This window comes from Papio anubis, unplaced genomic scaffold (assembly GCF_008728515.1).
Source record: "Papio anubis isolate 15944 unplaced genomic scaffold, Panubis1.0 scaffold408, whole genome shotgun sequence".
Classification (NCBI taxonomy): domain Eukaryota; kingdom Metazoa; phylum Chordata; class Mammalia; order Primates; family Cercopithecidae; genus Papio; species Papio anubis.
This window is the reverse complement of record NW_022164247.1, coordinates 45,318-70,818: the sequence shown is the minus strand read 5'-3', so window position 1 is coordinate 70,818 and position 25,501 is coordinate 45,318. Positions and strand designations below refer to the sequence as shown.

General features: G+C 41.9%; 1 protein-coding gene across 4 annotated transcripts in view; it reads left to right on the top strand.

The window, feature by feature from the left end:
- Window positions 1–249: 249 nt before the first annotated feature.
- The window catches only part of AGXT2 (alanine--glyoxylate aminotransferase 2), a 43,610-nt gene continuing 18,358 nt past the window's right edge, over window positions 250–25,501 (top strand). For 2 of the 4 annotated variants that reach the window (XR_001903302.2, XM_003899567.4), the window contains exons 1-9: window positions 250–636; window positions 7,474–7,559; window positions 8,627–8,811; window positions 11,068–11,191; window positions 12,816–12,910; window positions 14,575–14,668; window positions 15,291–15,384; window positions 21,498–21,598; window positions 22,152–22,244. Coding sequence is in view for 3 of the 4 variants with exons in the window: in XM_003899567.4 (XP_003899616.1) it covers window positions 549–636; window positions 7,474–7,559; window positions 8,627–8,811; window positions 11,068–11,191; window positions 12,816–12,910; window positions 14,575–14,668; window positions 15,291–15,384; window positions 21,498–21,598; window positions 22,152–22,244 (960 nt within the window). In the remaining variant the exon portion in view is untranslated. Of the gene's footprint in view, window positions 637–1,874; window positions 1,931–2,458; window positions 2,654–7,473; window positions 7,560–8,626; window positions 8,812–11,067; window positions 11,192–12,815; window positions 12,911–14,574; window positions 14,669–15,290; window positions 15,385–21,497; window positions 21,599–22,151; window positions 22,245–25,501 lie in introns of all 4 variants that reach the window. The other 2 variants (XM_017959479.2, XM_017959480.2) reach the window with 2 other exon arrangements.

Sequence of the window (25,501 nt, the reverse complement as noted above, 5' to 3'; positions counted from 1 at the left end):
TTCTCCTCTCTTTCTCTAAGACCCCCAAAACCAATTTATTTGTTCATTCACTTCATGCATATCCTCCTTTTTGCTCTCTTAGTCACATCTCTCATTTCTCAGTCTCTGACCCCTTCAGCCATGTCCTGATCCTTCTCCCACACCCAGCACCACCCTCCTGCAGAGAAAAGTGTACCCAGATGAAACCCCGATGGAATACTAAACTAACAGAACTCGTCAGATGACCTTTGCTTTATCTGCCTGCTTTCTTTCCTCTTCCCTTCTGTTCTCTTCTTTTCCTTTCTTTTCTCTCCTCTTCTCTCTGTCCCTCCTACTTTCACTCTCTCTCTACCGCTTTTCCTCACTCTCTTTTTCTCCCCCCTTGAAGGCACTGTTACTAGCAATAGAGAGCTCTGGGGCTTGCCTGAAGCCATGGACAGTCACCACTCCAGGATTCCCCTTTTAGGGCCTCCTCCCCATCTTAATCTCAAAGTCCAGCAAGGATAGTGAGCAGTTAGAGCCCGACCTCCTACCTACTTCCATGGGGGTTTGCTTCCTGAGTAGAAGAGATGACTCTAGTCTGGAGACATTTGCTGAGACCCTTGTGCCTGGTCACCTCCGCTCCCAGGATCCTTGAGATGCGTCCTTTCCTGAGCCGTAAGTGGAAACCAGGGGGACATGGGTCGGTTGAGGATCAGCGAGAGGGGAAGACTTGAGCTCTGAAGGCTGCTGCCTGGGGTTCTGGAATGTTAGACCTGGATGAGGTCTTAGAGATGAGGCATGTTTTTAACACACAGGTTCTCACCCTGAGTCGATGCCCCATTTTCATAGCCAATATTTTGTAAAGCTCCCTTTTATTTTGAAATGAAATTCATGGATAATAAAACCCGACTATGCTTATTTTCAACATAATGACATGCTATCTCAGCTGCAATATTTTTAAAAACCAAAGGAAAGCAATTCAAAATAAAGTGTGACTTCAACTTACAGATGCCCAAGGATGATTTCTATTTTTTCTTTTTTGAGACAGGGTCTCCCTCTGTCACGTAGGTTGGAGTACAGTAGTGTGATCATGGTTCACTGCAGCCTTGACATCCCAGACTCAAATAATTCTCCCACCTCAGCCTCCTGAGTAGCTGGAACTATAGGCACATGCCACCATGCCTAGCTATTTTTCTTTTTTAACTTTTTGTAGACGTGGGGTTTTACTGTGTTGCCCAAGCTGGTCTTGAACTCCTGGGCTCAAACAATCCTCTCACTTCAGCCTTTCAAAGTGCTCGGATTGCAGGCCTGAGCCACTGCACCTGGCTAGGATGACTATTTTAAAAAACATAAAGCATCTGCATGAATTTTCATCATGCCTCTAGGAAGTGAGACCATTGTCTCAATTACCAACAAATGCTGTGATTTACCCAGAGTCATCCAAGCCAGGACTTGACCCCAGGCCCTCCCCATCCACTCAAACTCTCCTCTCTGCAGCAGGAACAGGAAATATGAGGAGATGTGGGGTAACCAGACATTGGTGGCTTTATGAGTGATGTCCTATGTGCCTGTGATTTTCACATGGATCTTGTTTCACGAAAGCCCCACTTCCTTCCCAGCAAATTCCCTCATGCAAACATGAGATTAAGCAGCTGTCTGTACATTTATGTGCCTGTGCTTCACAGGCCCTAAACAGGTATGGGGACCATTTTCCATTCCCCATTGTGACCAACTTTGTCTTCATTTTCTCCTCATCTTTCCCTTTCGCCCTCCTTCCTTCCTCTCCTCTTTGCTTTCTTCCTCCTGAAAATTGCAATTTTTTGAAACTCGATACATGCATGATGCTTTCAACGCATTATGTCCTTTTATCTTCAACCAAACTTGTTAGTGAGTACTATTATCTCATTCCACAGATGAGGAGACAGGGGAATAAGGAATATCTAAGAAATGTGGTCAAAGGCAGAAAAATGTAAGTGACAACTTGGGATTCACAGCCAGGCCTATCTGACTCCAAACTCGGAGAGATTCTACCAGGCCCTGTCTATCCTCCCCCAGTCTTCCAGTCCTGTTTGGACTGCTCTTTTCCCTTGGTCATGAGTTTTTTGCCAGAACATCACTTAACTCCAACGTTTTCTCAGAAGCAGGTAAAATTATACCCAGTCTTATGCTCAGTGAGGAGGAAATTATGCTGAAAGTACCAGCTGCTGACCTAGCAAGAGAAATGCCCTAGGCTGCCCCCTCCCCTCTCCTACCCCAACCTCTGAGCATTGTGTAGCTGCACAGTGGAGCAGCAGATAACCTAGACAGGGTAGGTGAGTCCTAGTACCTAGAGATCTTGATCAACTCATTGGGGATGCCTTACCATAGGCCCAGCAAGGACACTACGAAGGAGCAGTCTTTGAAAACCACACCACCTAGACTGAATGCCATCCTCATTACCTGGCCTTGCAAAAACCTTTGGGACTTTTATGTCTACTTTCTTACCTACTCTACCTAGGTCTACGCTTGCTTGTGCTTGTTCATCTAAACACACACTCACTGAACATACACTTCGGGAGCACCTGCCACATGCAAAATATACATTCAGGCAAAATATATGAGCATCTATTATGCACCAGTGCTGCAGACTTAGCCACAATAGGCAAGAAGAAGCCCCTGCCCTCTATTTCAGGAAGGAGATGGACATAAACGAGTAAGTAAATATGTAAATATATATATGTGTGTGTATGTATGTATTTATGTATGTATCCAGTAGAGAAATATACCATGAATAAAACCAAATCTGGAAAGGGAATAGGAAAATATAATGAGGGAGGGGAGAAGGGAAGGGGCTGTGGTAAGGAGATTACCATGTTTCAAGTGTTGTTATATATGCAAAAATAAATAAGTCACAATTCTTGCATAGTATCTACATAGTTACTATACAATATTCATATGCCTAAAATGTCCAGCCTTGTTTGCATTTTGATATGCACAATCACTTTGGGCTAACTGTATGCAAAGTTATGGAAGCAATTTGCTTTCAGTACAAAAGTGTGGAGAAATATCTCAGTGGGCATTCTTTCCTACAATTAGCTAATGACTGTGAAATGTATAACATTTGCAGGTGGCTGAGGTATGTGCTCCCTGTAGCAATTTCCTAATATATGCCTGCTCTCCCATAAAGGAAGGGGGGCACAAAAAGTAATCCATTTCTAGCTGAGATGTTTCTCCATTCCTGCCAAGGCTATTTTAAGAAAACATTCAAAATTTGCCCTAAAGGGGGGCCTCCCATGTGCACCGCTCCAGGCAGCCTCGCCACAGTCAGAACTGATTTAACACATGCCAAGGGCCAGGAAGGGTGATCACAGAGAAAGACTACTCCCATACATGCAGAAGGAAGACCCACTCACCTCAGAATCAGGAATCGAGCAGCGCTCTCGCTTGTGGACAGACACCACTGCCCCTGTTTGGCTTCAGCAAAAGGGCATATACTGGAAGGGTATGAAGGAATGGAGGCAAGGAGGGAGGGCGGCTGAAAGAATCGACAGGAGGCTGAGGAGGTGGACAGGACCCCACACGCAAAGAAACCAAGGAAGGCCAGGCAGGAGTAGAGTAAAATCTGGTAGGAACCGCCTCTTAGCAGCTTTGCTGGGGGGATGCAGGCACCTGGCACTCGTCACCATCATCCTTTCACCCAGAGCATGCATGGGACAGAGGGGACCTCCACAGAGAGGGCTGCGAGAGATCGCGTCCTGAGCTGGATGATACCCAACAGCAATGGCGAGGGTCCTCGGCAGTGTCCTGCAGACTGCAGTCCCATGAGTGAAGGAAAAAGGACCACTCTGGAGTCTCCAAGCTGGCAGCTCCAGGACAGGGAAGCAGAGGAGAAAAAGTTTCTCTGCCGACCAGACACTGTCACTCAGGCATCCAAACACCAACACAGCTTCAGCGGGCCTCCATGGGAGGCGGTGTCTCAAACCCTCGACGTTAGTGAGGGACTTCGAAATTGCCAAGGCCTCAAATTCCATCTGTCACTGACTCCACCCTAAGGTGGATGGAGGATGAAATCTTCCTTTTCTAACTCGTTGGCTATCCTAAGTATTAAATGAGATTCCAAATGTGACAAGGTTTTTTTCAAGTTACCTAAGATGCTATACAGAAATGAGATAGAATTGGCATTTGGGGCCAGGCTCAGTGGTTCATGCCTGTAATCACAACACTTCCGGAGGCCAAGGCAGACAGATGACTTGAGCTCAGGAGTTCGAGACCAGCCTGGGCAACCTGGAGAAACCCGGTCTCTACTAAAAATACAAAACATTAGCCGGGTGTGGTGGCATGCACCTGTGGTCCCAGCTACTAGGGAGGCTGAGATAGGAGGACTGCTTGAGCCTGGGAGGTACAGGTTGCAATGAGCAGAGATTCCACCACTGCACTCCATGTAAGACTCCATGTCTATTAAAAGTAGAAAAAGGAAAATAGCTGGGCATGGTGGCATGTACTTATGGTTCCAGCTACTCAAGAGGCTGAGGTGGGAGAATTGTTTGAGCCTGGGATGTCGAGGCTACAGTAAGCCATGATCATACCACTGTACTCCAGCCTGTTTGACAGAGGGAGACCTTGTCTCAAAAAAGGAAAAAAAGGAAATCATCCCTGGGCATCTGTAAATTAAAGCCATACTTTATTTTGAATGCTTTCCTTTGATTTTTAAAATTATCGCAGCTGAGATAGCATGTTGTTATTTTAGCACATTATATGAGCATTGGGCAACAGAGCCAGACTCTGTCTCAATAATAATAATAATAATTAGCATTTTAATAAATCACACTGTGTCCACTGCATATTTTCAAATATTTTAGAATCTATTTTTCATTTTAAAGGGTGAGGAAGCCCTTAATAAATACTCCCTCTGGGCTGAAAACTGGCTATGAATACTGAAAAACTCTTTATCATTACAAAGAGAATTTTCCCAAGAGTTTCCAAATGCCAAAAAAAATTGATTTTTCTCACTTACTTTGCCCAACAGTTTTTGTCATTTGACATCATGATTTTGGGGAAAGAAAACAAAGTTATGGTGACCTGTAAGCTATAGAACTCTGTGAGAATTGGGCAGCTGGGAAATGAAAGCTTGGTAGTTACCCACTTGGCATTTATTATGCAAAAGCGATGCTGTTCTCCAAATTGAATTCCATCTTTCAATGTCTTGAGTTGCTCATGTGAATTGAAGTGAAAATTGGTGAATTGGATGAAAATCATTAGTTGTCATCTGTTTAGCCTAAAAAGACACTATCCGATTAGTTAAAACAATAAGAAAAAACAAAACAAAACAAAACAAATACCTACTCACAAATAGACCTTGGATATAGTTTTATTAATCCTAATCTCATTCATTCCTTCCCCTCTACCTCCGTCTCTCTCTCTCTCTCTCTCACACACACACACACACACACATACAGGTATGCATATGCATATACACACATACACAATCTCCAGGAGCCCCAGAAAGCTTTATGAACCCTCAACTCTTACATCATCCTCAAAACCCGGGCTATTTTGAATAAAGAATGCATGCAATTATCTAGATAATTAGATTTTAATTTTTTTCTGGCAAATAATAAAAACCAAGGCAGTTTTATTTCTTTCTGTCCATCAAATATCAACATTATTACTATTATTTTTGAGTTTTAGTTATTTATTAAGAGGGGTGATATGACAGTCAATAGATTTGGAGGTATTATCCAGATTTATTTCACTTACTGACTCCTATTATATTTCTCCTACTTGCTCGTTACTATCTGTCTCTATTTCTTCCTTCCTCTTTCTTCTTCCTTTCTCCCTTCTTCTCTTTCTTCCTCTTCTTTCTTCCTTGCAGAATTTCATGTATTTCATTTGAAGCCCTCACTCCACCATCATATGCTTATCACTTCTGTGAATAAATGAATAAATAAACCTGCCTTGACTGTTTAAAATTCAAGCTTTTCCTTATCAAGTCTTTCTCTCCAACTCCCTTCCCCCTCTAGCCTACTTTCGTAAATCCTATAACCCTGGAGTCAAGAGAACCTACAACCTCCTCAATGGGCAACTCCAATTTTGCAGACAGAAAAATGAGACTGAAGAAACGAAAGGATTTTTGAATTCTTAGAAATACTTAGAATTTTTGTTCCATCTCAGAAGCATAACTAATGCAGAGAGACACAATGAAAAGCTTTTTAAAAGGTGAAATTCTCAGAAAACTGAAGCTATCGAATTTTTTGGTCCTTTCTATGCATGGAAAATCAAAAGTCACTTGCTTTTAAAGTAAGAGCAAATTAATGACATTAGTGATTACTTAGAGCAGAAAAATGAATGGGGTCTCTTTGAAAGAAGGTATATTCAGAGCTGTTACTTTCCATCTTCATTTAAAAACACAATTGTTCATTATGTTTCTCAGGACTGTGACTTCATAGCCACACAAAACACTAACATTTTTTTCTTGCATTCAAACCTTCATGCTGAGAAAGAGACATAATTTCCTCAGCTCTCTCCACCTGTAAAATTATCTTAATGTTGACCTTTAGTCTTCAAAATTAGGAGCATCTTTCCTAGGAGTACTTATAAGTTCTCTAGAAACTTCTTCCAGCTCTAACGTTCTGATTCCATTATTCCATCCCACTGCTGCAGAGGGGCCAAAATCTGTGCTGTCAGGGAAGGGTGGAAATGGCTGAGGAATGAGCAAAACAGACCACTGGGCTAGAAGCCAGAGGAGTTTTGTTCTCGTTCTTCACCTAACTAGCTTGATAGCCTTAAACAGATTAATTTACCACTTTACGCTGGTTTCCTTATCTATAAAGTATGCATTTTGACACACACGCGCACACACACTCACACACAAATGTAAGGTCCCTCCTAGCTCCAAATATTTAATGAATCTGGTTCAGCTTATCCCTGTTTTGTCACAGTCTTGTGTTGGCAGTTTTTTTGGGAGTGAGGGAGGTTTTGTCTTCTGGGTCTATTTGCCTGTGTTTATTAGTCTAATGTATTGTCTAACACCTGCCTCTCTCCTCGTTCCCTATACGAATAGTCAACAGTCATTAATTCCATGTGTACTGACAGCTAACCAGGTACCAGGCACTGACTAAACACTAGAATTCAGGCACTAGGCAGCTTGAAGCCTAAAAAGCACCTCTATTAACAGAGGATGGACTCCAACAACACATCACACTGGCAGAAGTTTTGTCTACTGATGAGAGAATCAGCATGATGAGGGTAACACGGACAGTTTGCCTAAACTGAGCTTCCCAAGCTTGCGAGGGACTGCAGTAGATTGTTTTTCCAGACTAGATTTGAGAAGAACTATCTTTTTTTTCCTCCAGAAAACTCATTATTGAGATACTCAGTTTTTAAATCCAAACTAAAAGCTGATTTACATGATTTTTTAACTAAGAAATAAACAAAATTGTCTAAGCAGTTTTATTTGGATAACTACAGGTGACTTTCACCAACAGACCTATGTCATGCTTAGTTGAGGATTCTAACTCACTTCACTTTTGGTAGGTGCTTCCTGGACATCAGTAACCAAGCTCAGTCTTCATACAAGGCCCAGAATGCCTCCATGTGACTTCATACCTGAAAGATACCAGGTAAGATGCAGGGCTTTAAGAACACTCAAAGAGGTAGTTTCTCTGGGGAGGTCTCAATTGATTGTTTCCTTAAGAATGACACAAAAATAGCCATGCTTGCCACTAATCTATCTCATTCCAGATATTGTACCTCTAAGTCATTGGAAGCATCTGAAACCCTCTTACTCCCTTAATGCTAGTATATAAATTGGTGTCCATGTGTGAGAGATAGAGACAGAGACAGAGGCAAAGACAGTACATGAAACACACTATACATGATAATTAATATATGTATTGCAGGGAGATACACACACATCACAAATGTGATGGCACACATTGGCTTTAAAGTAAATGTTGCTCCTGTTTTAACTGACTCATGTGGCCATCTGACCTTCCTGAGCCCTCCAGCCAAAATTATAGTTATATTTTTGTTCTCAGGCTAATAAAGATTGAGCTGGCATTTTCTCTCTCACTTTCTCTCTCTTTCTTTCTGTCTGTTTCTTTCCTTCTTTCTTTCTCTCTCTCTCTCTCTCTCATGCATGCACATGTGCATGCACACACACACAGCAACTCCTTTATTCTACATGATACTTACAGGTTAGAAATTGTAGAATCAATAGGTACTCATGAGGGATCCACAAAGAAGAGAAATACAGGAGAGATATTTTATAATCAAAGATACAAACATGACTAGCACTTCATTGCATTTTTATTTTTTAAAACACTACCACAACAAAAATGACTTATTAGTTCAGACTAATTGCTTATTAGTTCAGATATTTACTTCCAAAGTCTATTTTTTTTCATAGTTAAAATCAACTCAAAGCCAAGGCTTTTCATTGATAGGTAGAAATTCCAGCCCTTTTCTAGAAAGAGATTGAAAGCCTACAAATAATAATTCACTTCCTTAAAAGAAAAGGCTTTAATTTCTTACAAGGATGATATTGGGTAAGTACACCCACTTTTGAGCCTCTACAGGCTAGCAGCCCTCTGCTCCATCCACTAGAGAGACTGGGCACTATTACTCATAGATTGGCTACCATTGACCTTCTAAGAAGTGTGTGGGTTTAAATTTTGTTTATCTACAGTCCCTTGGCTACAACCGTGTCCTGGAAATCCACAAGGAACACCTTTCTCCTGTGGTGACGGCGTACTTCCAGAAACCCCTGCTGCTCCACCAGGGGCACATGGAGTGGCTCTTTGATGCTGAGGGAAACAGATACCTGGATTTCTTTTCCGGGATTGTTACTGTCAGTGTTGGCCACTGCCACCCGTGAGTATCCTTAAAATCTGGGGATTTTTGTTGCAAAAGAATGCATGGAAAACAATTATGCTAGTGATTCCGAACTCTTGATTTGCTTATCTTGGTTAAAAAATATCTATGACAGATTGTGGCTGACATACTCCCTGCTATTTCCTGAGTACAAAATCTTGACACTCTACTTTTCCTTTTCTTGACAATGCAAGATTTTGTTATTCTCATGTCACATGTAGTGTGGCATGTACCACATGACTGGAGTCTTGCTGTATGTTTCTCATTAGCAACAGCTTTCCAAAGACAGGGGTGCATTCAGGGAAAGGAAGGGAAGGGAAAGGCAGGCGGCTCTCAGAGAAACACATGACAGGCTTGTCAGGCGAGGGATGATGAGAGATGAGAAATAGCTTCTAGCCTGGGGAATCTTTCTCATGGCCTCTGAGAGATGGAAGAGGAAGAGAAGAATGATAAGAGACATATGCAATTCTAGCTGGAAATTTACCTGGAAATGTATGGATCAATTAATCTAGAGATTATCTGCAGTGATGACGGTACACTCGCCCACACAGATACCCTTGGAGCATTCTTGGTTTCCATGCAGTGCTCTTATTTCATGTTTGTTCTCTCTTTCCTTTAATAATCTGACCAATGCAACCTCACACTAAGTTAGGGGAAAGCAATAAAGCAGCAAGTCTAAAACAAACTGAATAGGTGTGGGACCTTCTGTCAAAGCAGGAGGCCAAGAGTTCCCCCTCACACAGCTGTCAGGAGGTGAGAAGTGAGTGTGCCTCAGGGTTCCAGCCCTTATCTTTTCCTCCCCTTCACTTTTCCTACCCTCTTTCATGATCAGGAGGCCCTAGTCCCATGCAAAGTCACGAGAAGTATCCAAAATAAATGTCAGATGCAATTTCAAACGTAGGACAAATATACACAAAAGAAGTAGAGAAAATGGAATAGAAAATAAGTTCAAACATTCTCATTGAATCTTCCCAATAACATTGACAGTCTTCCCTGGAAATGGGAAGCCATCTATTTTACCCCTCTTGTGACTTTCATTTATTTTACTAAACAATGTTTTTGTCAAGTGTCTCTTCTTTTCAAGAATTTACTGATACTCCACAATTTTCTAAAGTGAGTTTCATGGAACATTGATCACAGGAGTTTTCGTGGAAAAGGGTCCCATGAGAAAATAAGTTTGAGAAACACTTTAAACTATTTCTCCTTTCTGAAGAGAAACAGTGTACACTAGTCTATTACAGGTACTAAATGTCCTATAGTAAAGACATCTGTATAATCTGATATTTCTCAAAATATTTACCCACTGGATTGATTTTTTCTGATGTGAAAGATATTAATAACAAATAAAATTGGTATGTAACAAACTTTAGCAATTAATGTCCTTTACAGCAAGTTCAGACATCTTGGCTTGTGTTTTCAAAGCTAAGTCAGGTTCCACAAATCTATCATCCTTAGTCCCTATTATCTCTCAGTATGAAACTTCTAATCCTGTAAGGTTGGCCCAATCCTTCAAAGAATGTGGCTTTATAGTTACAAAATGTTCATCCACACTAACCCCTGTTCAGACTCAGATATTAGAATCTCCCTGCAGAAAAACTGTTAATCTTAGTCGGACGTGGTAGCATGCACCTGTAGTCCCAGCTACTTGGGAGGTTGAGACAGGAGGATCTCTTGAGCCCAGGAATTGGAGATTGCAGTGCACTATGATTGTGCCTGTGAATAGCCGCCACACTCCAGCCTAGGCAACATAGTGAGAACCCATCCCTTAAGAAAGAAAGAAGGAGGGGAGGAAGGGAGAAAGAGAGGAAGGAAGGAAGGGAGGGAAGAACTATTGATCTTGCATACGTGTGCTTGATGAATCTATTCTTCTTTAGAAAAACAAAATGGAAAGGACTCAGGCTTACAACTAGTCATCTTTTTTTCCAAACTCTTCAAAGGATGGCTAATAAGAAAGCATAGTTAGAAGAAATTCTAAACCCAAACTTCCTCCTAAACTAGGTATTTCTTTTCTAAAATCCCCGTAATCATTGAGTCTTCTTTTGAACCCTGCTCTTGGAGAGGAATTCATTACCTTTTGAGGCAACACGTCCCATTTCTGGACACCCGTAGGGGTTAAAGGAGTTTATTCTCACGTGTAAATAAAATCTGCCTCTTGAAACTCTTTGAGAAAAAACAGTATGTTCGGGTCCAATGGCCAGTGTGTGTGCAGGAGGGGCGTGACACGCAGTGCAGGTAACTGCTCTACTGCTTATCCAGGAAAGTGAACGCAGTGGCACAAAAGCAACTCGGCCGCCTGTGGCATACAAGCACTGTCTTCTTCCACCCTCCAATGCACGAATATGCAGAGAAGCTTGCCGCACTTCTTCCTGAGCCTCTTAAGGTACAATGCTCTTCCTACAGGAGCTGAATTTCATGGGGAGAAAAAAAGGTACGATGCTCCCAGCTCAAAGGGACAGGAGTCTTATGATTCCAGGGGAGCTGCCCTAGGAAGCAGGAACATGGGCAGGAAATCTAGTCTATGCATTGAACATCTGTAGTGGTGATCTGATGGCTACATCTGAAAGCAATCAGACAGAAGGGAATTTATGAATTGCTGGTGAAACAAGCCAGTGTTCCCTTGTGTCACCTCTGAGCCTCTGTCTCTCTTTGGTTGCTCTCCTCACCATATCTTTGCAGAAATCATTTCCCGGGAGCCATAGGCCTGCTGATGTTCTCATCTATGTCCTCAAGAGGTTTTTATCTCATTGCTCCTTAGCCTTTCTGCGAAGTTATTTGCATTTCTTTTACAAAGAGTGAAACCATTTTAAATAAATGCTATTTGGTTCATTTGGTCTAAAATACACTTAGATATTTTTTTCTACATGAGCTGTTTTTCTGCATCTGAAATGACTGATATTTTAAACTGAACTGAGATGTTAAAATGTTGACCAAGATTTGCATTTAGGCATTAAATGAGTTCATATATATGAAGAACATAGAACAGCGCTTAGTCTTGAGTGTTAGCTATTATTATTTTACCATGTTGTCTACATTACCTAGAATAGATGAAGAAACTTGGAAGAACTGCAACCTCAGTTCAGCCCCAGATGTTCACGGAAGAGCAGAAGCAGAGAGTCAGCAGAGTCACGAACACATGTCTTCCAGTCCCTGAGTCTGGAGGGCACAGTTCGCTTTCATTCTCCCCGTTCTTTCATCCAGGCTGAGCTGCATTTTTTGTTTACTTGTTTTTTCTCTTTTTTTTTGAGATGGAATCTCACTCTGTCACCCAGGCTGGAGTGCAATAATGCAATCTCGGCTCACTGCAACCTCTGCCTCCTGGGTTCAAGCGATTCTCCTACCTCAGCCTCCCAAGTAGCTGGGATTACAGGTGCCCGCCACCACACCTGGCTAATTTTTGTATTTTTACTAGAGATGGGGTTTCACCGTGCTGGCCAGGCTGGTCTCAAACTCCTGACCTCAAGTGATCTGCCCGCCTCAACCTCCCAGAATGCTGGGATTATAGGCCTGAGCCACCACACCCGGCTTGTTTACTTGTTTTTTCAACATTCACACACACAGCACAGTCAGGCTGGGACAACCCCTGGAGTTGCAGGGTCAGAGGTCCTGTCTTGTTCCAAGCCTTTAGAATCAGGTGAGTGGGTTAGGGTCAGGAGCCAAGAAATCCAATCTTTGAATCTATCAGCTACTCACTGCTGTGTGCCCCTCAGCAAGTCTCCTCTCTTGGCATTTTGCAGACCATCAAATAAAGCCAATGAAAGCCCGGAATGTTCCACAGCGGAGACAATCTCTTAGCCATTTTTGTACGTCTAGCACTTAGCGGCTACTGGAGGAAGGGCTATGAAATCCATACGTGGTTAAATGATGGAACTGCTGGGTAATCCGAGCTGATATGAAGGGAGCTCTCCTTAATACTCAGGGGCTGGACACATGCCCTTCAGCAATTTTAAATGAATGGGTAATAAGGAAATAAATTATGAGGCCACATGTCTTCCTTTCCTCTCTAGGTCATTTTCTTGGTGAACAGTGGCTCAGAAGCCAATGAGCTGGCCATGCTGATGGCCAGGGCGCACTCAAACAACATAGACATCATTTCTTTCAGGTAATCACCACTTGGAATATTCAACCTTAGGAACACTGACTTACCCCCATTCTTAATGTGTATCTTTACATTAGCATGGAGTGGGAGAGAGGTTTTCTCAGGAATATTGTTCTAATTGTTAAGTTTTAAGGAAGGATTGGTCAATTGAATTTTATAACAGGATAACTGCATTCAAGTTAGCCTTGTACAAGAGAGGGGGCCCCAACTGGTCACAAACAGCTTGAAGTCCTCATTATGTCATAGATCCTCCTATGGAATTAAAGAGAAACCCACATGACAGTTTTTTAACTTTGAAGGTGTGGCAGGGACCACACTGTATATTAAGCAGTAAAGGACTGTTCCCCACCTTAGAAGATCAAGGCTCCACCAAAAAATACTGGCCCGTTTTAATTTCTGCTTATGATAAGGAGCTGTCCGCTTATTTCATAGGGCTAGCTGCACCCGTTTTTCACCCTTTATTCTCCTTAAGTTCAGAGGATGCACATGTAACCCTGTATATTTCTGCTTCTTCCAGTGACTTTTGAGCACTGATAACAGATTAATTAATAAACCCTTAATGGCTATATTAGAACTAAAAATAATAGAAAACTAAGCATTGTGCTCACAGTTACCTTCCTTGGGTAATCGTACACAGCACATTTAAACAGACTCCTGAAAGTTAATGTAAAAGATAGGAATGACTTACGGTAAAAGTTGATGGAATGAAGAAACAGTGGCATTTTTAACCTGTCTGGTCATAATTTCTGTGTGAATTCAAAAGAAGATTTTATTTAATCCTTATGATAGCACATTCAATACTGCACATTCCATATCAAATGAGCATGCAGTTATTACAGGAATCAGGAATATGGCAATAAAGAATTGTGATTAATGTATTACCTAAATAACATTCCAGAATGTGTATGTCCAGGTAAGTATTAAGTAGTCACAGTGCTACCAGGGTTCAACACACATTGTGTCTCCTTTTTCAAGATATATTAGGTCAGTGCAAAAGTGATTGAGATTTCTGCCATTAGAAGTAATGGCAAAAACCACAATTACTTTTGCACTGACCTAATACAACCATTCTTTTGAATAGTCTTAATAGTCCAAAATCCTTGTTTAAAGGTGATTTTGGTATGGAAAATTGTTAAAACTCATTTGAAGCTGACACTGATGATCAGGAGCATTTATACTAAACATAACTGTTTCAGGTTCAAAGGAAACAAAACCTATGTTTCTTAGATGGAGAATAAGGTAATTTATAAGGTGTGTAAGTCCCTAAAGATATTGAACAACAGGTATATCACAGGAAAAAATATTTGGCTTCCCAAGGCGGCTACTTCGAAGACTGGTATTCATTGAACACATAATTTCTGGTATGTTGCTAAAAGATGAGTCTCATTATGATGGAGTAATAGAGTAGGGCAGGTCCTAAGATTGGAGGTCTTGGACAAATGTTCTCCAAAATTCCTTTCACAGTTTCAAATCTATGTTTTCTAACAACAACTAGAAAAGACTATTAAGTACATTCACCTGACGTAGGTTTAGATGTGTTCTTAGAAATCAGAGGTGGATGTGAATGATGTTCTATCTCATCTTCATGACCTTCCTGGATTTTCTCTTTTGTCCTACTCAGTGGACCAGGAACTTGACTCAATCCTCCTGTTGTTTCTTCTCTGCAGAGGAGCCTACCATGGAGGCAGTCCTTACACACTTGGCTTGACAAATGTAGGGACCTACAAGATGGAACTCCCTGGTGGGACAGGTTGCCAACCAGTGAGTTTGGAGATTTTTCTCTTGTTTCTTTAAAGACTGCTGGGTATGTGAAGTAGTTGATCAGGTTTTCCTGGTATAAGGATTAGAAACTAATATAAAGCCTATCATTAATCAGGGGCTCAATTTGACCTAATTGAATTGGAGACCACTTGAGGACACCATTAGAAAGGCCTTCCGAGTCTGAGTAATAATTAATGACAGGATTTTAAAATTTATTTTGCTTTTAAATAAAATCAAGTAAACTGCAAAGCTCTGAGAATCTTGAATGCACAAAATTTCTATGAAGTCATCACTGTACTCACCTTCTGTTCCCACTTACTATACCCACCTTTTCAGCATCAGAATCAGATACCTAATTATTCTTATTCTTTCAGATGCCCTTACCCACTGCACCCTTGAGCAAGTTGTTTCCAGGCTAACATTGAAATCAGTTTCCTTGTTAGAGTGCCCACATAGCTGATTCTAAGAAAAAATTATCTCTGCAAAGCAGATTATTCAGTTTTCATCTTAAGTGGGGGAAGAATGAGGGAGGAAAACTAAGCAGCCCTCTTGTCTTGATGGCGGCCTAAATGGGCTGTCTCGTGTTCATGTTTGGCCACACTCCTTCTTTTGTCATTTGCAGACAATGTGTCCAGATGTTTTTCGTGGCCCTTGGGGAGGAAGCCACTGTCGAGATTCTCCAGTGCAAACAATCAGGAAGTGCAGCTGTGCACCAGGTCCGACTGGGCAAGAGAGGGGCCAGTGGAGGGTTGGATGTTGGAAAGGGCACGAATAAAGGCACACCTATCCCTGAAGGAACAACTGAATTTGAAAACATGGAAAAGGGAAAAGCCAGAGGAAACAAAACTGGAAAGAAACCAAGTTAATCTTCATTGAATCAACACTTAGGTCTGCTATCACTTCACTCTCAGACTATCTGTCTGGCTATGTAGGAAAAGCATCTCATGCTATCAGAGCCAAGCTTAAAAAAATGACTATCAGCTGATACTTGATTCAAGGCATTCTATTAGCTCTATTATAATAGCAATAGCTCTGGTGTCAATTTTAAAATGAAACAAGCTTGACGTGGTGGCATGCCTGTAGTCCCAGCTACTCGGGAGGCTGAGGTGGGAGGATTACTTGAGCTGAGGAAGTTGAGGCTGCAGTGATTCATGATTATGCCACTGCACTCCAGCCTGCATGAAAGAGCAAGCCCCGGCGGGGTGTGTAGCTCACGGCTATAATCCCAGCACTTTGGGAGGTCGAGGCGGGCAGATCACCTGAGGTCGGGAGTTTGAGACCAGCCTGGCCAACAGGCTACTAGAAATACAAAAATTAGCCAGGCATGGTGGTGTGCACCTATAATCCCAGCTACTCAGGAGGCTGAGGTTCAAGAATCACTTGAACCTGGGAGGCAGAGGTTGCAGTGAACTGAGATCACACCACTGCACTCCAGCCTAAGTGGCAAGGCAAGACTCCGTCAAAAAAAAAAAAGAAAACCCAAGAAATCAAGATGAGTGGGATTATTTACCAATCCCAATGGACGGAGGGAAAATAATGCTTTTGGGAATCTCAAAACTCCAGTCAAAAAGTTCTCCAGGGACTGCCAGCTAAAATGAGAGCATCTGTCAAACAAAACACAAGGCTGCCCTTCCTTCAGGCTGCTGACAACCCTGGCAAAAGTTTCAAAGGCTTTCTCAAAAGGAGAACTTCCATTTATCAATCACATTTTTATTTGCATTCTTTACCTATACTTAATAGGAGGGAGAGGAGGCAGGAAACATCACCTGTTCCTTGCTAATCAACAAGCCCTGCCTCCGATTTGTCATCGCAACCTTTTGAATAGCTGCTCCTTAGTAGCTCTGAAGGAAATAACTAAAAGCTTCAGCCCAGTGATTTTTAATGGAATAGTATGAATCACTGGGTTGAGAGGAAAAATACAAAACAGAAGTCTTAAAAACCAGCTCTGAAAGGAAGAAAATTCACCGTCGTCTTAAAATTCAGATGACATAATAGCAAAATGGAGGTAAGAGAATGAAAAAGTAAGTACTGGAACAAGACAAGATGTCACGCTCACGGAATTTAAAACCAGAAGGAAATGTAAAGCTATAAAGTTATAAATCAAACTCTTCACTTTAAACATGAGGAAAGCCAGATTCACACAGAGGAGACTGGAGGGCTAAGATTTGACCCCAGGTCTTTTGACTCCAAAACCAGTGCTCCCAATTCCTATAGCTATCCTCATCCACACTGATGTGCCGTCAAGATAAACCCAAGCTGAAAAATCATTCCTGTCCTGCAGGCCAGGACTGAGGAGTTGCATGAAGTCAAGAGATGGATTCCACTCTCAGCTCTGGCATGGTTCGGCTATGAGCAAAAGCTTCCCCTTTTGCTTCAGTTTTCTCATTTGTAAAACAGAGACAGCAATATCTGGCTGCTGCCAACGCCATCGCAGCACTTCATGAGATAAAGCATAGAGAGTTTATGTAGAGAAAACCAGACCACAGCAATACCTGGTAAAGCCATATTTGAATATTGTATCTGTATGGCAACAAGAACTAAAATCAGTTTGATGCACCTCCCAGCCCCTGGTCTGACTGCAAAACCACCAGCACAGAGCCTAGTAGACACAAGCACTCAAGAGGTGGCCATTCCTTCTCTTCCTGCTATATGTTCCTCTTTCCATATAGAAGAGAGACAAGCCTACTGTAAGGCCTACTATAGGACTACTTAAGCGAATTTGAAAATACCAGAAGTCCATGGTCTCTCTAGTGGCATCTAGAGGCTAAATGATAGTGACAGGTGTACATTTCTGCTCTGAACTATTGTCTTTGGCATATCTGAAGTCAGCTGTTTTCTTTCTTTCTTATTTATTTATTTATTTATTTATTTATTTATTTATTTATCTTTTGAGACGAAGTCTCACCCTTGTCCCCCAGGCTGGAGTGCAGTGGCGCAATCTTGGCTGACTGCAACCTCCACCTCCTGGATTCAAGCGATTCTCCTGCCTCAGCTTCCCGAGTAGCGGGGATTACAGGTGCCTGCCACCATGCCCAGCTAATTTTTGTATCTTTATATTTTTAGTAGAGACCAGGTTTCACCATGTTGGCCAGGCTGGTCTCGAACTCCTGACTTCAGGAGATCCGCCTGCCTTGGCCTCCCAAAGTGCTGGGATTACATGCATGAGCCACCGTGTCCAGCCAGCTGTTTTCTTAACTCATATCTTCAAGAGACAAGACTATGTATGTAACCTTTGAACAGGATTGGAATACAAAAGAAGGACCCCAGCCTCCTCCACTGCCTTTAGTACCTGGGAAGGGTTTGGTCTTTGCTGTAAAACTGGAATATTCATATATGTTTACAAAAGCATCCAAACATGTGCAGTTCTTTGACTATAGATTTTGCTTGTTCTCAATTCCTCTTAACCTATTGATAGGAATACCTTAAGAGGAATTGAGGCACCAACCATGGTAGAGATTTTTCTCATCTCAGAAATATGTCATCTCTCCCAACAGAGGCGGGGGGTCATTTTGCGAGTCTAATCTAGATGTTTATGTGGTATATTTCTTTGTTCTACTCCATCTACCTCCCAGGGTTTTTTCTCCCCAGGGGTTCATTCCAGGCCCTGAGTTTCAGATGTAAACCATGATGAGATGCAATCCTCATTACCTACTGCCCCCACAATGTTCCAAACCTGGTACTGATCATGTCATTCTTCTTCTTTTGAAAGACAAGTTTTGTTTTTCTTAAAACTTGTAGTACTTTCTTGGCTCCTCACTCAACTTAACTCTTTCTGTACCACCAGCTGGAATAAATTCTTCCTTCGCCATCCTGTTGCGGAATTCAACAGAACATCCTGTCTTCACCCCCTTGGGGTTTTCCTCCTGCCAAGCCTCTGCAGAAGAGGCCTAACCTGGGGTTACAGCAATGAGCCAATGCAGCTAGTGTGAAATAAAGTAAAAAGCTCATCACAGTCGATGACTCTCTCATCGCTGAGCATGTGGGCAGAGAGGGAAAACGTCATGAAAGGTCTAGCATAGGTTCAAGCAAAACCTTTTGGTTTGGTTCTGCCCAAATTTAAACTCCACTCTTTGATTTATCCAGTTACAAATGGGCTTGTTAAATTTCCAAATTATGTCTCTTGAACATAAGACTATCTTTTAGAGTCATCTGAAGCTGTTTTCCTTTCCCAATAAAAACGGGAAATTTCTGTCTCTAGAGGCATAGATTTATTTGTCTACTATATTCTTCTCATCAAAGCAACACAAGTGATGCCAAAAACATACTTTGAGGGCTTGATATATTTGTCATTACTTCCTTTCTCACACCCTCAACCTCCAACCTCCAGCTAACCAAAGACATCAGGTACCTCTGTCAATCAAACTTTTCCGAATATCACACATAACCTAAAAATATGTTCGGGGCCAGCTAGCATTTCCTCACTTTTAATGAAGAGCTGAGGTATAAAATTCGGTTTTGATGGTGATTGCAGAAGGTTTCTATTCCTTCTGTCTAGCACCGTGGAGACAGCACTGCATCCATGCCTCCAGGCAAGCACTGGGGTGGAAGGTGGTGACCCAGACTGCTTTCACTGTCACTTGGGTTGGGGCTTTCCATCCCATCCACATCTTTCTCTGCACTCCTTCCGTCATCTATGGATATAAGTTTAAGTTCAGAGACTGCATGGTGCTGTTTAGAACCAAATAACAGGTATGGATAAAAATTCTGAAGGTTCAGTCATGTATGGATACAGTTGATATGGGACCTTTGTTATTCCAGAATAGAAGAATTTTTCTCTCTCTCTCTCTCTCTCTCACCTTTCCTGCTTCCTTGGTGATTCCCACTTTCAATTTTGACACACAGATGTAGGCTTTTGGAGCTTGGGCAAGCCTGTTGGGCAATCTTCCCACTCTCCTCTCGTCCTCTGCCATCCACAGGATTTCATGCCTGTGTGTCTGTGTGGTGAGGCTTGCAGCTGGTGAAGCAAGGCAGAAATGTTTCTAGTATCTTTAAGCAGGATGGGAAAGTAGATATGGTTAGTACTAAGACAACTGAGCTGGATGGACAGCTGGTACTGGTACCATGATAGCACTGGCTTTTCTCCAGTGGAAAACAACTAAAAAATTCTGGATAAAATGAAACACATTCCCTTCAAAGGTTGGATACAAGAAAGCACGAATTCTCAGAAACGCATAGAGATCGTTAGGGCAGTGCAGGCAGCTTTGACCCTGAGAGCATTTGTTGAACCTGGTAACCTTGAGCTTCCGTGCTGATGGCTCTGTGGAGTGCAGGGAAGAGATGACGAAGTCCAGGGCCCAGCCGAAGTAACGGATCTTGTAGGAAACCCTCCCCTGCCACAAAGCTGGAGCCCCCAAGGGGCCACCTCTTCATTCATAGGTCAACTAGAATTAAAAACACCACCAAGAACGCATTACCCGTCACAGGCCAAAGGGCCTGCAAAGATTCTGGTGCTGAATGGAAGTGGAGGGACTGGGAGGAACCACCACCGGAAATTTCACCTGCAGGCTGGCTCTCCAAGGCTTTGCCTTGTGAACGCTCATTTCCTCAAGCTTAAAATTTAAAGGACTCTTAGACTCTAACGCCCTGCGTGCTTGGAAGCTGCCAATTCAAATAGGCTCTGGAGGGATCTACCTCATTCTGGGTCTCAAAGAATTCTCACAAATGAAATTCCAAGGAAAATAAACTGCCCCTTGTCAAAAATAAACATACAATACACAAAACTCTCCAATCAAGAAAAAGATCTGCAAGGATTTCAAATAACAGAATTATCAGCTAGACTATGACACGAATATGTTTAATACATTTAAAGAAAATCAAATATAAGCTTGGAAATACGTGAAATGGATAGGACATCATGAAGAATAAGAAAGCAAGTTTTGAAAACAAATATGTCTTCTAGTAATATAAAAGTGATTATTGACATTTAAAACTCAGCAGGTGGGTTTATCAGCAGTAAGATGCAGCCAAAAGGAGAAGTAATGAATTAAAGATGGATCATTTCAACAAGGGCACTTTACTGCTTTTCCCCATTAGAAAGACCTCTAAAAAAAAAAAAAAAGAAAAACCTTCAAGCAAAATTGCTCAATGTCTCACTCCAGCCATAATTTCTACTATTTGTTAATATTTTCTTCTTAATGCATTAAACATTTACTGAGCACCACCTACAGTGTACCAAACAGCTTGTTTGACCACAGATATTTTAGAAATGAACAAGGCATAGTCCCTGCCCACAAAAACCTCCTGATTAATGGGAGAAAGGTCTGTTAAAAACAAGCACAGGACCAAGTGCCAAGGGCTGCGATGGATGGAAGCCACTTGGCTCTCGAACATTTCTCTTTAAACTGAATTCTAATTGTTCTACAAACATATTTACTAACTCTAAAGACAAAGACACTTTGTAGCTTTAAAACTGTACATCAGATTAGATGGCAATGAAAGGAAATAGAGTTACTTTCAAATAAATTAAATCACTCTAATTCCATTTGAATTAGATCCACCCGTTTTAGAGGATGGGCATCCTTAGGTGAAACAGCTGTCTATACCAGCTCAATGACACTTCGGGACATTTTTTCCCCAGATGGAAAGAACTGAAGTGGTTTGTTTGTGCCTTTATGGCTATCCTAATCTCCCTTCTTGAACCAAAGTACAAGTTGTTCAGAGGGAATGTTCCCCCTTCAGAAATGCATATCCTCACTCCCAGTCCCTGGTTGACTTACCCTGTCTGGGTTTTTGTTTTTCTTTTTTTTCCTGTTTTTCCCCATGCTTCTAGATATCAGGCTCACATTTTCAAATGCTGTGTTTGTTTTACTTTGTGGTTTGTTTTTTGCAGACTGCTGCCAAGCTAAAGACCAGTATATTGAGCAGTTCAAAGACACGCTGAGCACATCTGTGGCCAAGTCAATTGCAGGATTTTTTGCAGAACCTATTCAAGTGGGTACATGAATCTAAGACATTAATGGAGCTGAATCTTCAATTATCAGAAAGTTTTAACTCATACATTCTAGAGAATTCCAAATGAATTAAGTGTTTACTGTGTCCGTCTCTAAATTCGTTCTCTTGGTCTCCTTGAAAGAAAGAAGACACTGACTTTCAAATGATCTTTTAAAAACCCTCTCCTCCATTTCCATCAGACAGGTGAAACTACTGAACTCCTAAAATTCTTAAGAAGAGGAAACCCTGGCCGTTTTTAGCTGCTTGGTAACATCCACATTGTCCAAAGAACTCCTTCGTTAGTCTCACCAAATTCCTCTATTCTACTGTTTTCTAATCTCGGAAAATAATCAATGTTTGCATCTTTTTTCCAGAAGTCATGGTGTAGAGTAATAACTCCTCTTTTCACCCATCATGAAAACTGTTCTATAGACTGTTGTTAAAATTGCTAGTGTTACCATCATGATATTGATGATAATGATGATCTAACTTTTTGTATACTTTGAAAGGCTGATGCTATTATTATAGGTCTTCTTGGTCTGGTCTTTTGCAGGGTGTGAATGGAGTTGTCCAGTACCCAAAGGGGTTTCTAAAGGAAGCCTTTGAGCTGGTGCGAGCAAGGGGAGGTGTGTGCATTGCAGATGAAGTAAGTGGCATGTAAGGGTGCCATTGAGTGCTGTGGGAACAGGAGATGCACAGACAGAAATCTCCTAAACTTCCTCCGGGTTCCAGGCAAAGTCTCCAAAGTTTGCCTACAAATGAATGAAATTTTTGCTAGCGGGCTGGTTGATTTGTTAGTACATTCGCTGATCAGTTTAACAGGTACAACAGAATTTAAATATCCAAATTGATGTCTATCAAATAAGTTGCTAACAGTCATATATGATGTTAATAGACCGTGACTCAATGTATTTTTTAAATTCCTTTCTAGGGATTGTTTCAGGGGCTGACAAACAACATAGGAAATTTAATCTCACAGCCAAGTTTTTTGTTGTTTTTATTTGTTTAGTTATTTTGAGACAAAGTCTCGCTCAGTCGTCCAGGCTGGAGTACAGTGTACGATCTCGGCTCACTGCAACCTCCGCCTCCTGGGGTTCAAGGAATTCTCCTGCCTCAGCCTCCCGAGTAGCTGGGACCACAGGCATGTGCCACCAAGCCTGACTAATTTTTATGTTTTTAGTATAGACGGGGTTTCACCATGTTGGCCAGGCTGATCTTGAATTCCTGACCTCAAGTAATTCGCCCGCCTTGGCCTCCCAAAGTCCTGGGATTACAGCGTGAGGCACCATGCCAGGCCCAATAGCCAAGTTTTTAATCTCAATTTTTGCAAAAATAATATTTACCAACCTGGCAGCATACACCTTTCTGACAAAACTTGCCTGGAAATAATGTGGGGTTTCTTTGTTTGTTTGTTTTTGAGACAGAGTTTCTCAAAACAACAAGAGAAAGTTTCTCTCTTGTTGCCCAGGCTGGAGTGCAGTGGCATCCTCTGCCTCCCGGGGTTCAAGTGATTCTCCTGCTTCAGCCTCCCAAGTAGCTGGGATTACAGGCATCCGCCACCACACCCAGCTGATTTTGTGTTTTTTAGTAGAAACTGGGGTTTCTCCATGCTGGTCAGGCTGGTCTCAAACTCCTGACCTCAGGTGATCTGCCCGCCTTGGCCTCCCAAAGGGCTAGGATTACGTGCATGAGCCACCGTGCCCGGCCAAAATAATGTTTTTAAAATAATAATAATAATCCAGCCTCTAAATTAGAAGAGTACCACCACTGCAGATACTGCATTTGAAAATAGTTCCCAGAAAATTGTAACATAGATTTAATTAAAGCAGCATTGGTGGAATAAGCACGCTACCCCCAAGGGCATTACTTTAATGGGAATAAAATTCACTGGCTATGTGAGCTCTAGCTGTGTGTTTTTAAAAGGGATTAATTTACCTATGATTATACCTTATATTAGAGTGTATCAAAGAAAGTAGTCCTCTGTCTATTTAGAATAGCTATGGAGATTAAAAGACCAGAGGATGATCACGAGGGCCACAGAAGCCCTGCTTTACTGCTGGGTGACCTATCTTGATTGGACTAACAGGTGGTTAGACCAGCCAAGGACAAGTGGAGAACCTGTAAGTATGTTTCACACCTATTTCAGTCCAGCCATCATTGTTGGAATAGACTTCCTCAACTAAAAATTTCCTACAGCTAGGCTGGGCGCGGTGGCTCATACCTGTCATCCCAGCACTTTGGGAGGCTGAGGCAGGCGAATCACTTAAGATCAGGAGTTCGAAACCAGCCAGCCAACATGGTGAAACCCCAGAAATTTTGCAATTTCTGCCTGGGCAGCTGGGTCTCTGTTATGCCCAGGTGCATTGGATGTCCCTGGTGTACCACAGGCAACTTGGGCCAGCCTGCTCCTGCTGTGCCCAACCTCCCTTCTCCAATCTGCCCACAAACTGATGGAAGTTCTGGCTGGAGAAAGATAATCTGCTATTTTAAAAAGAAGAGAATATCCAGTCAGTTTGAAATTAGCTACATCATTTAAAAGGATAAACTTTGGCCTCCAAATCAGCACATAGTGAAGCTATCACAGTCAGACTAATTAAAGAGATGGTAGGCTGAATTCAAAGGAAATATGAATTTCAGAATTTTCTGTCTTACAGTTTTATGACTTTCAAACAATGATTGAAAACTGTCTAACACAGGTATCCTTAAGAAGGACTATTCCGAGGACTAGGTAAAAATAAGGATAGCTGGAACTTTCTGAGTAGTCACTGTGTGTCAGGCACTGTTCATAACACTTTGCACGTGTTAACTCAGTTCATACCTCTCAACAGTTCTATAGTTCTATATGCCCCATTGCTATTATTCCTATGTATTAATCCTTTCTCATGCTGCTGATAAAGAAATACCTGAGACTGGATAATTTATAAAGAAAAAGAGGTTTAAAGGACAGAGTTCCATGTGGTTGGGGAGGCCTAACAATCATGGCAGAATGCAAAAGGCACATCTTACATGGCAGCAGACAAGAGACAATGAGAGCCAAGCAAAAGGGGTTTCCCCTTATAAAACCATCAGATCTTGTGAGACTTATTCACTACCAAGAGAACAGTATGGGGGAACCGCCCCCATGATTCAATTATCTCCCACCAGGTCCCTCCCACAACACGTGGGAATTATGGGAGCTACAATGCATGATGAGATTTGGGTGGGGACACAGCCAAACCATATCATCCCATTTTAAATATAAGTGAATTTAGGTCCAAGGTGGTTAAACAACCTGTCAAGCTTATGCCCTGAGTAGGAATAGGTCCAAGACTCAAATTCAGGCTCCCAAAACCACATGACTAGCCACTGTATCAAGCTGCCCCTCCAAAATGACAGAGCGTGGTATAGAAAGGGCAAATCATGGCAGAAAGGGAAGGAACACAGGATAGAAAAACCTGAGTGCGGAGGGTCAGTTCTGCTGAGGAGCAGTCTTACACAAGTCATCTTAATTAATATTCAGTGCCATTCTTTTCTTTAAAATGTGGAATTTGGATTAAAGGTAGAAAACTGGCAGCCTCTGGGCCCATACTGGCATAGACTGATTTTGAATTTGAAACTGACTGCAGGGCATGCCCACCCATAGTCCCCACCACACTTGCTGTCATGACCCAGCCTGCTCCTCTCCCTAATGTATGCTCCTCATCTGCAAACACAGTTGAGTTTATGGATGTTAGAATGATGCATCTCTGTACTACTGTAAGAGTCTATGAAACTGATACTTCCTCAGTGACTAAACATGGTTTATTGTTCTACATAATTCCACACATTTGTAACCGAGTCCAAAGCTTGTACCACTTGCTGCAAAACAGTCAATAAGTCAAGCAATAAGGTGTTGGGGCAAGGAAGACCACTTTATTTCGGGGA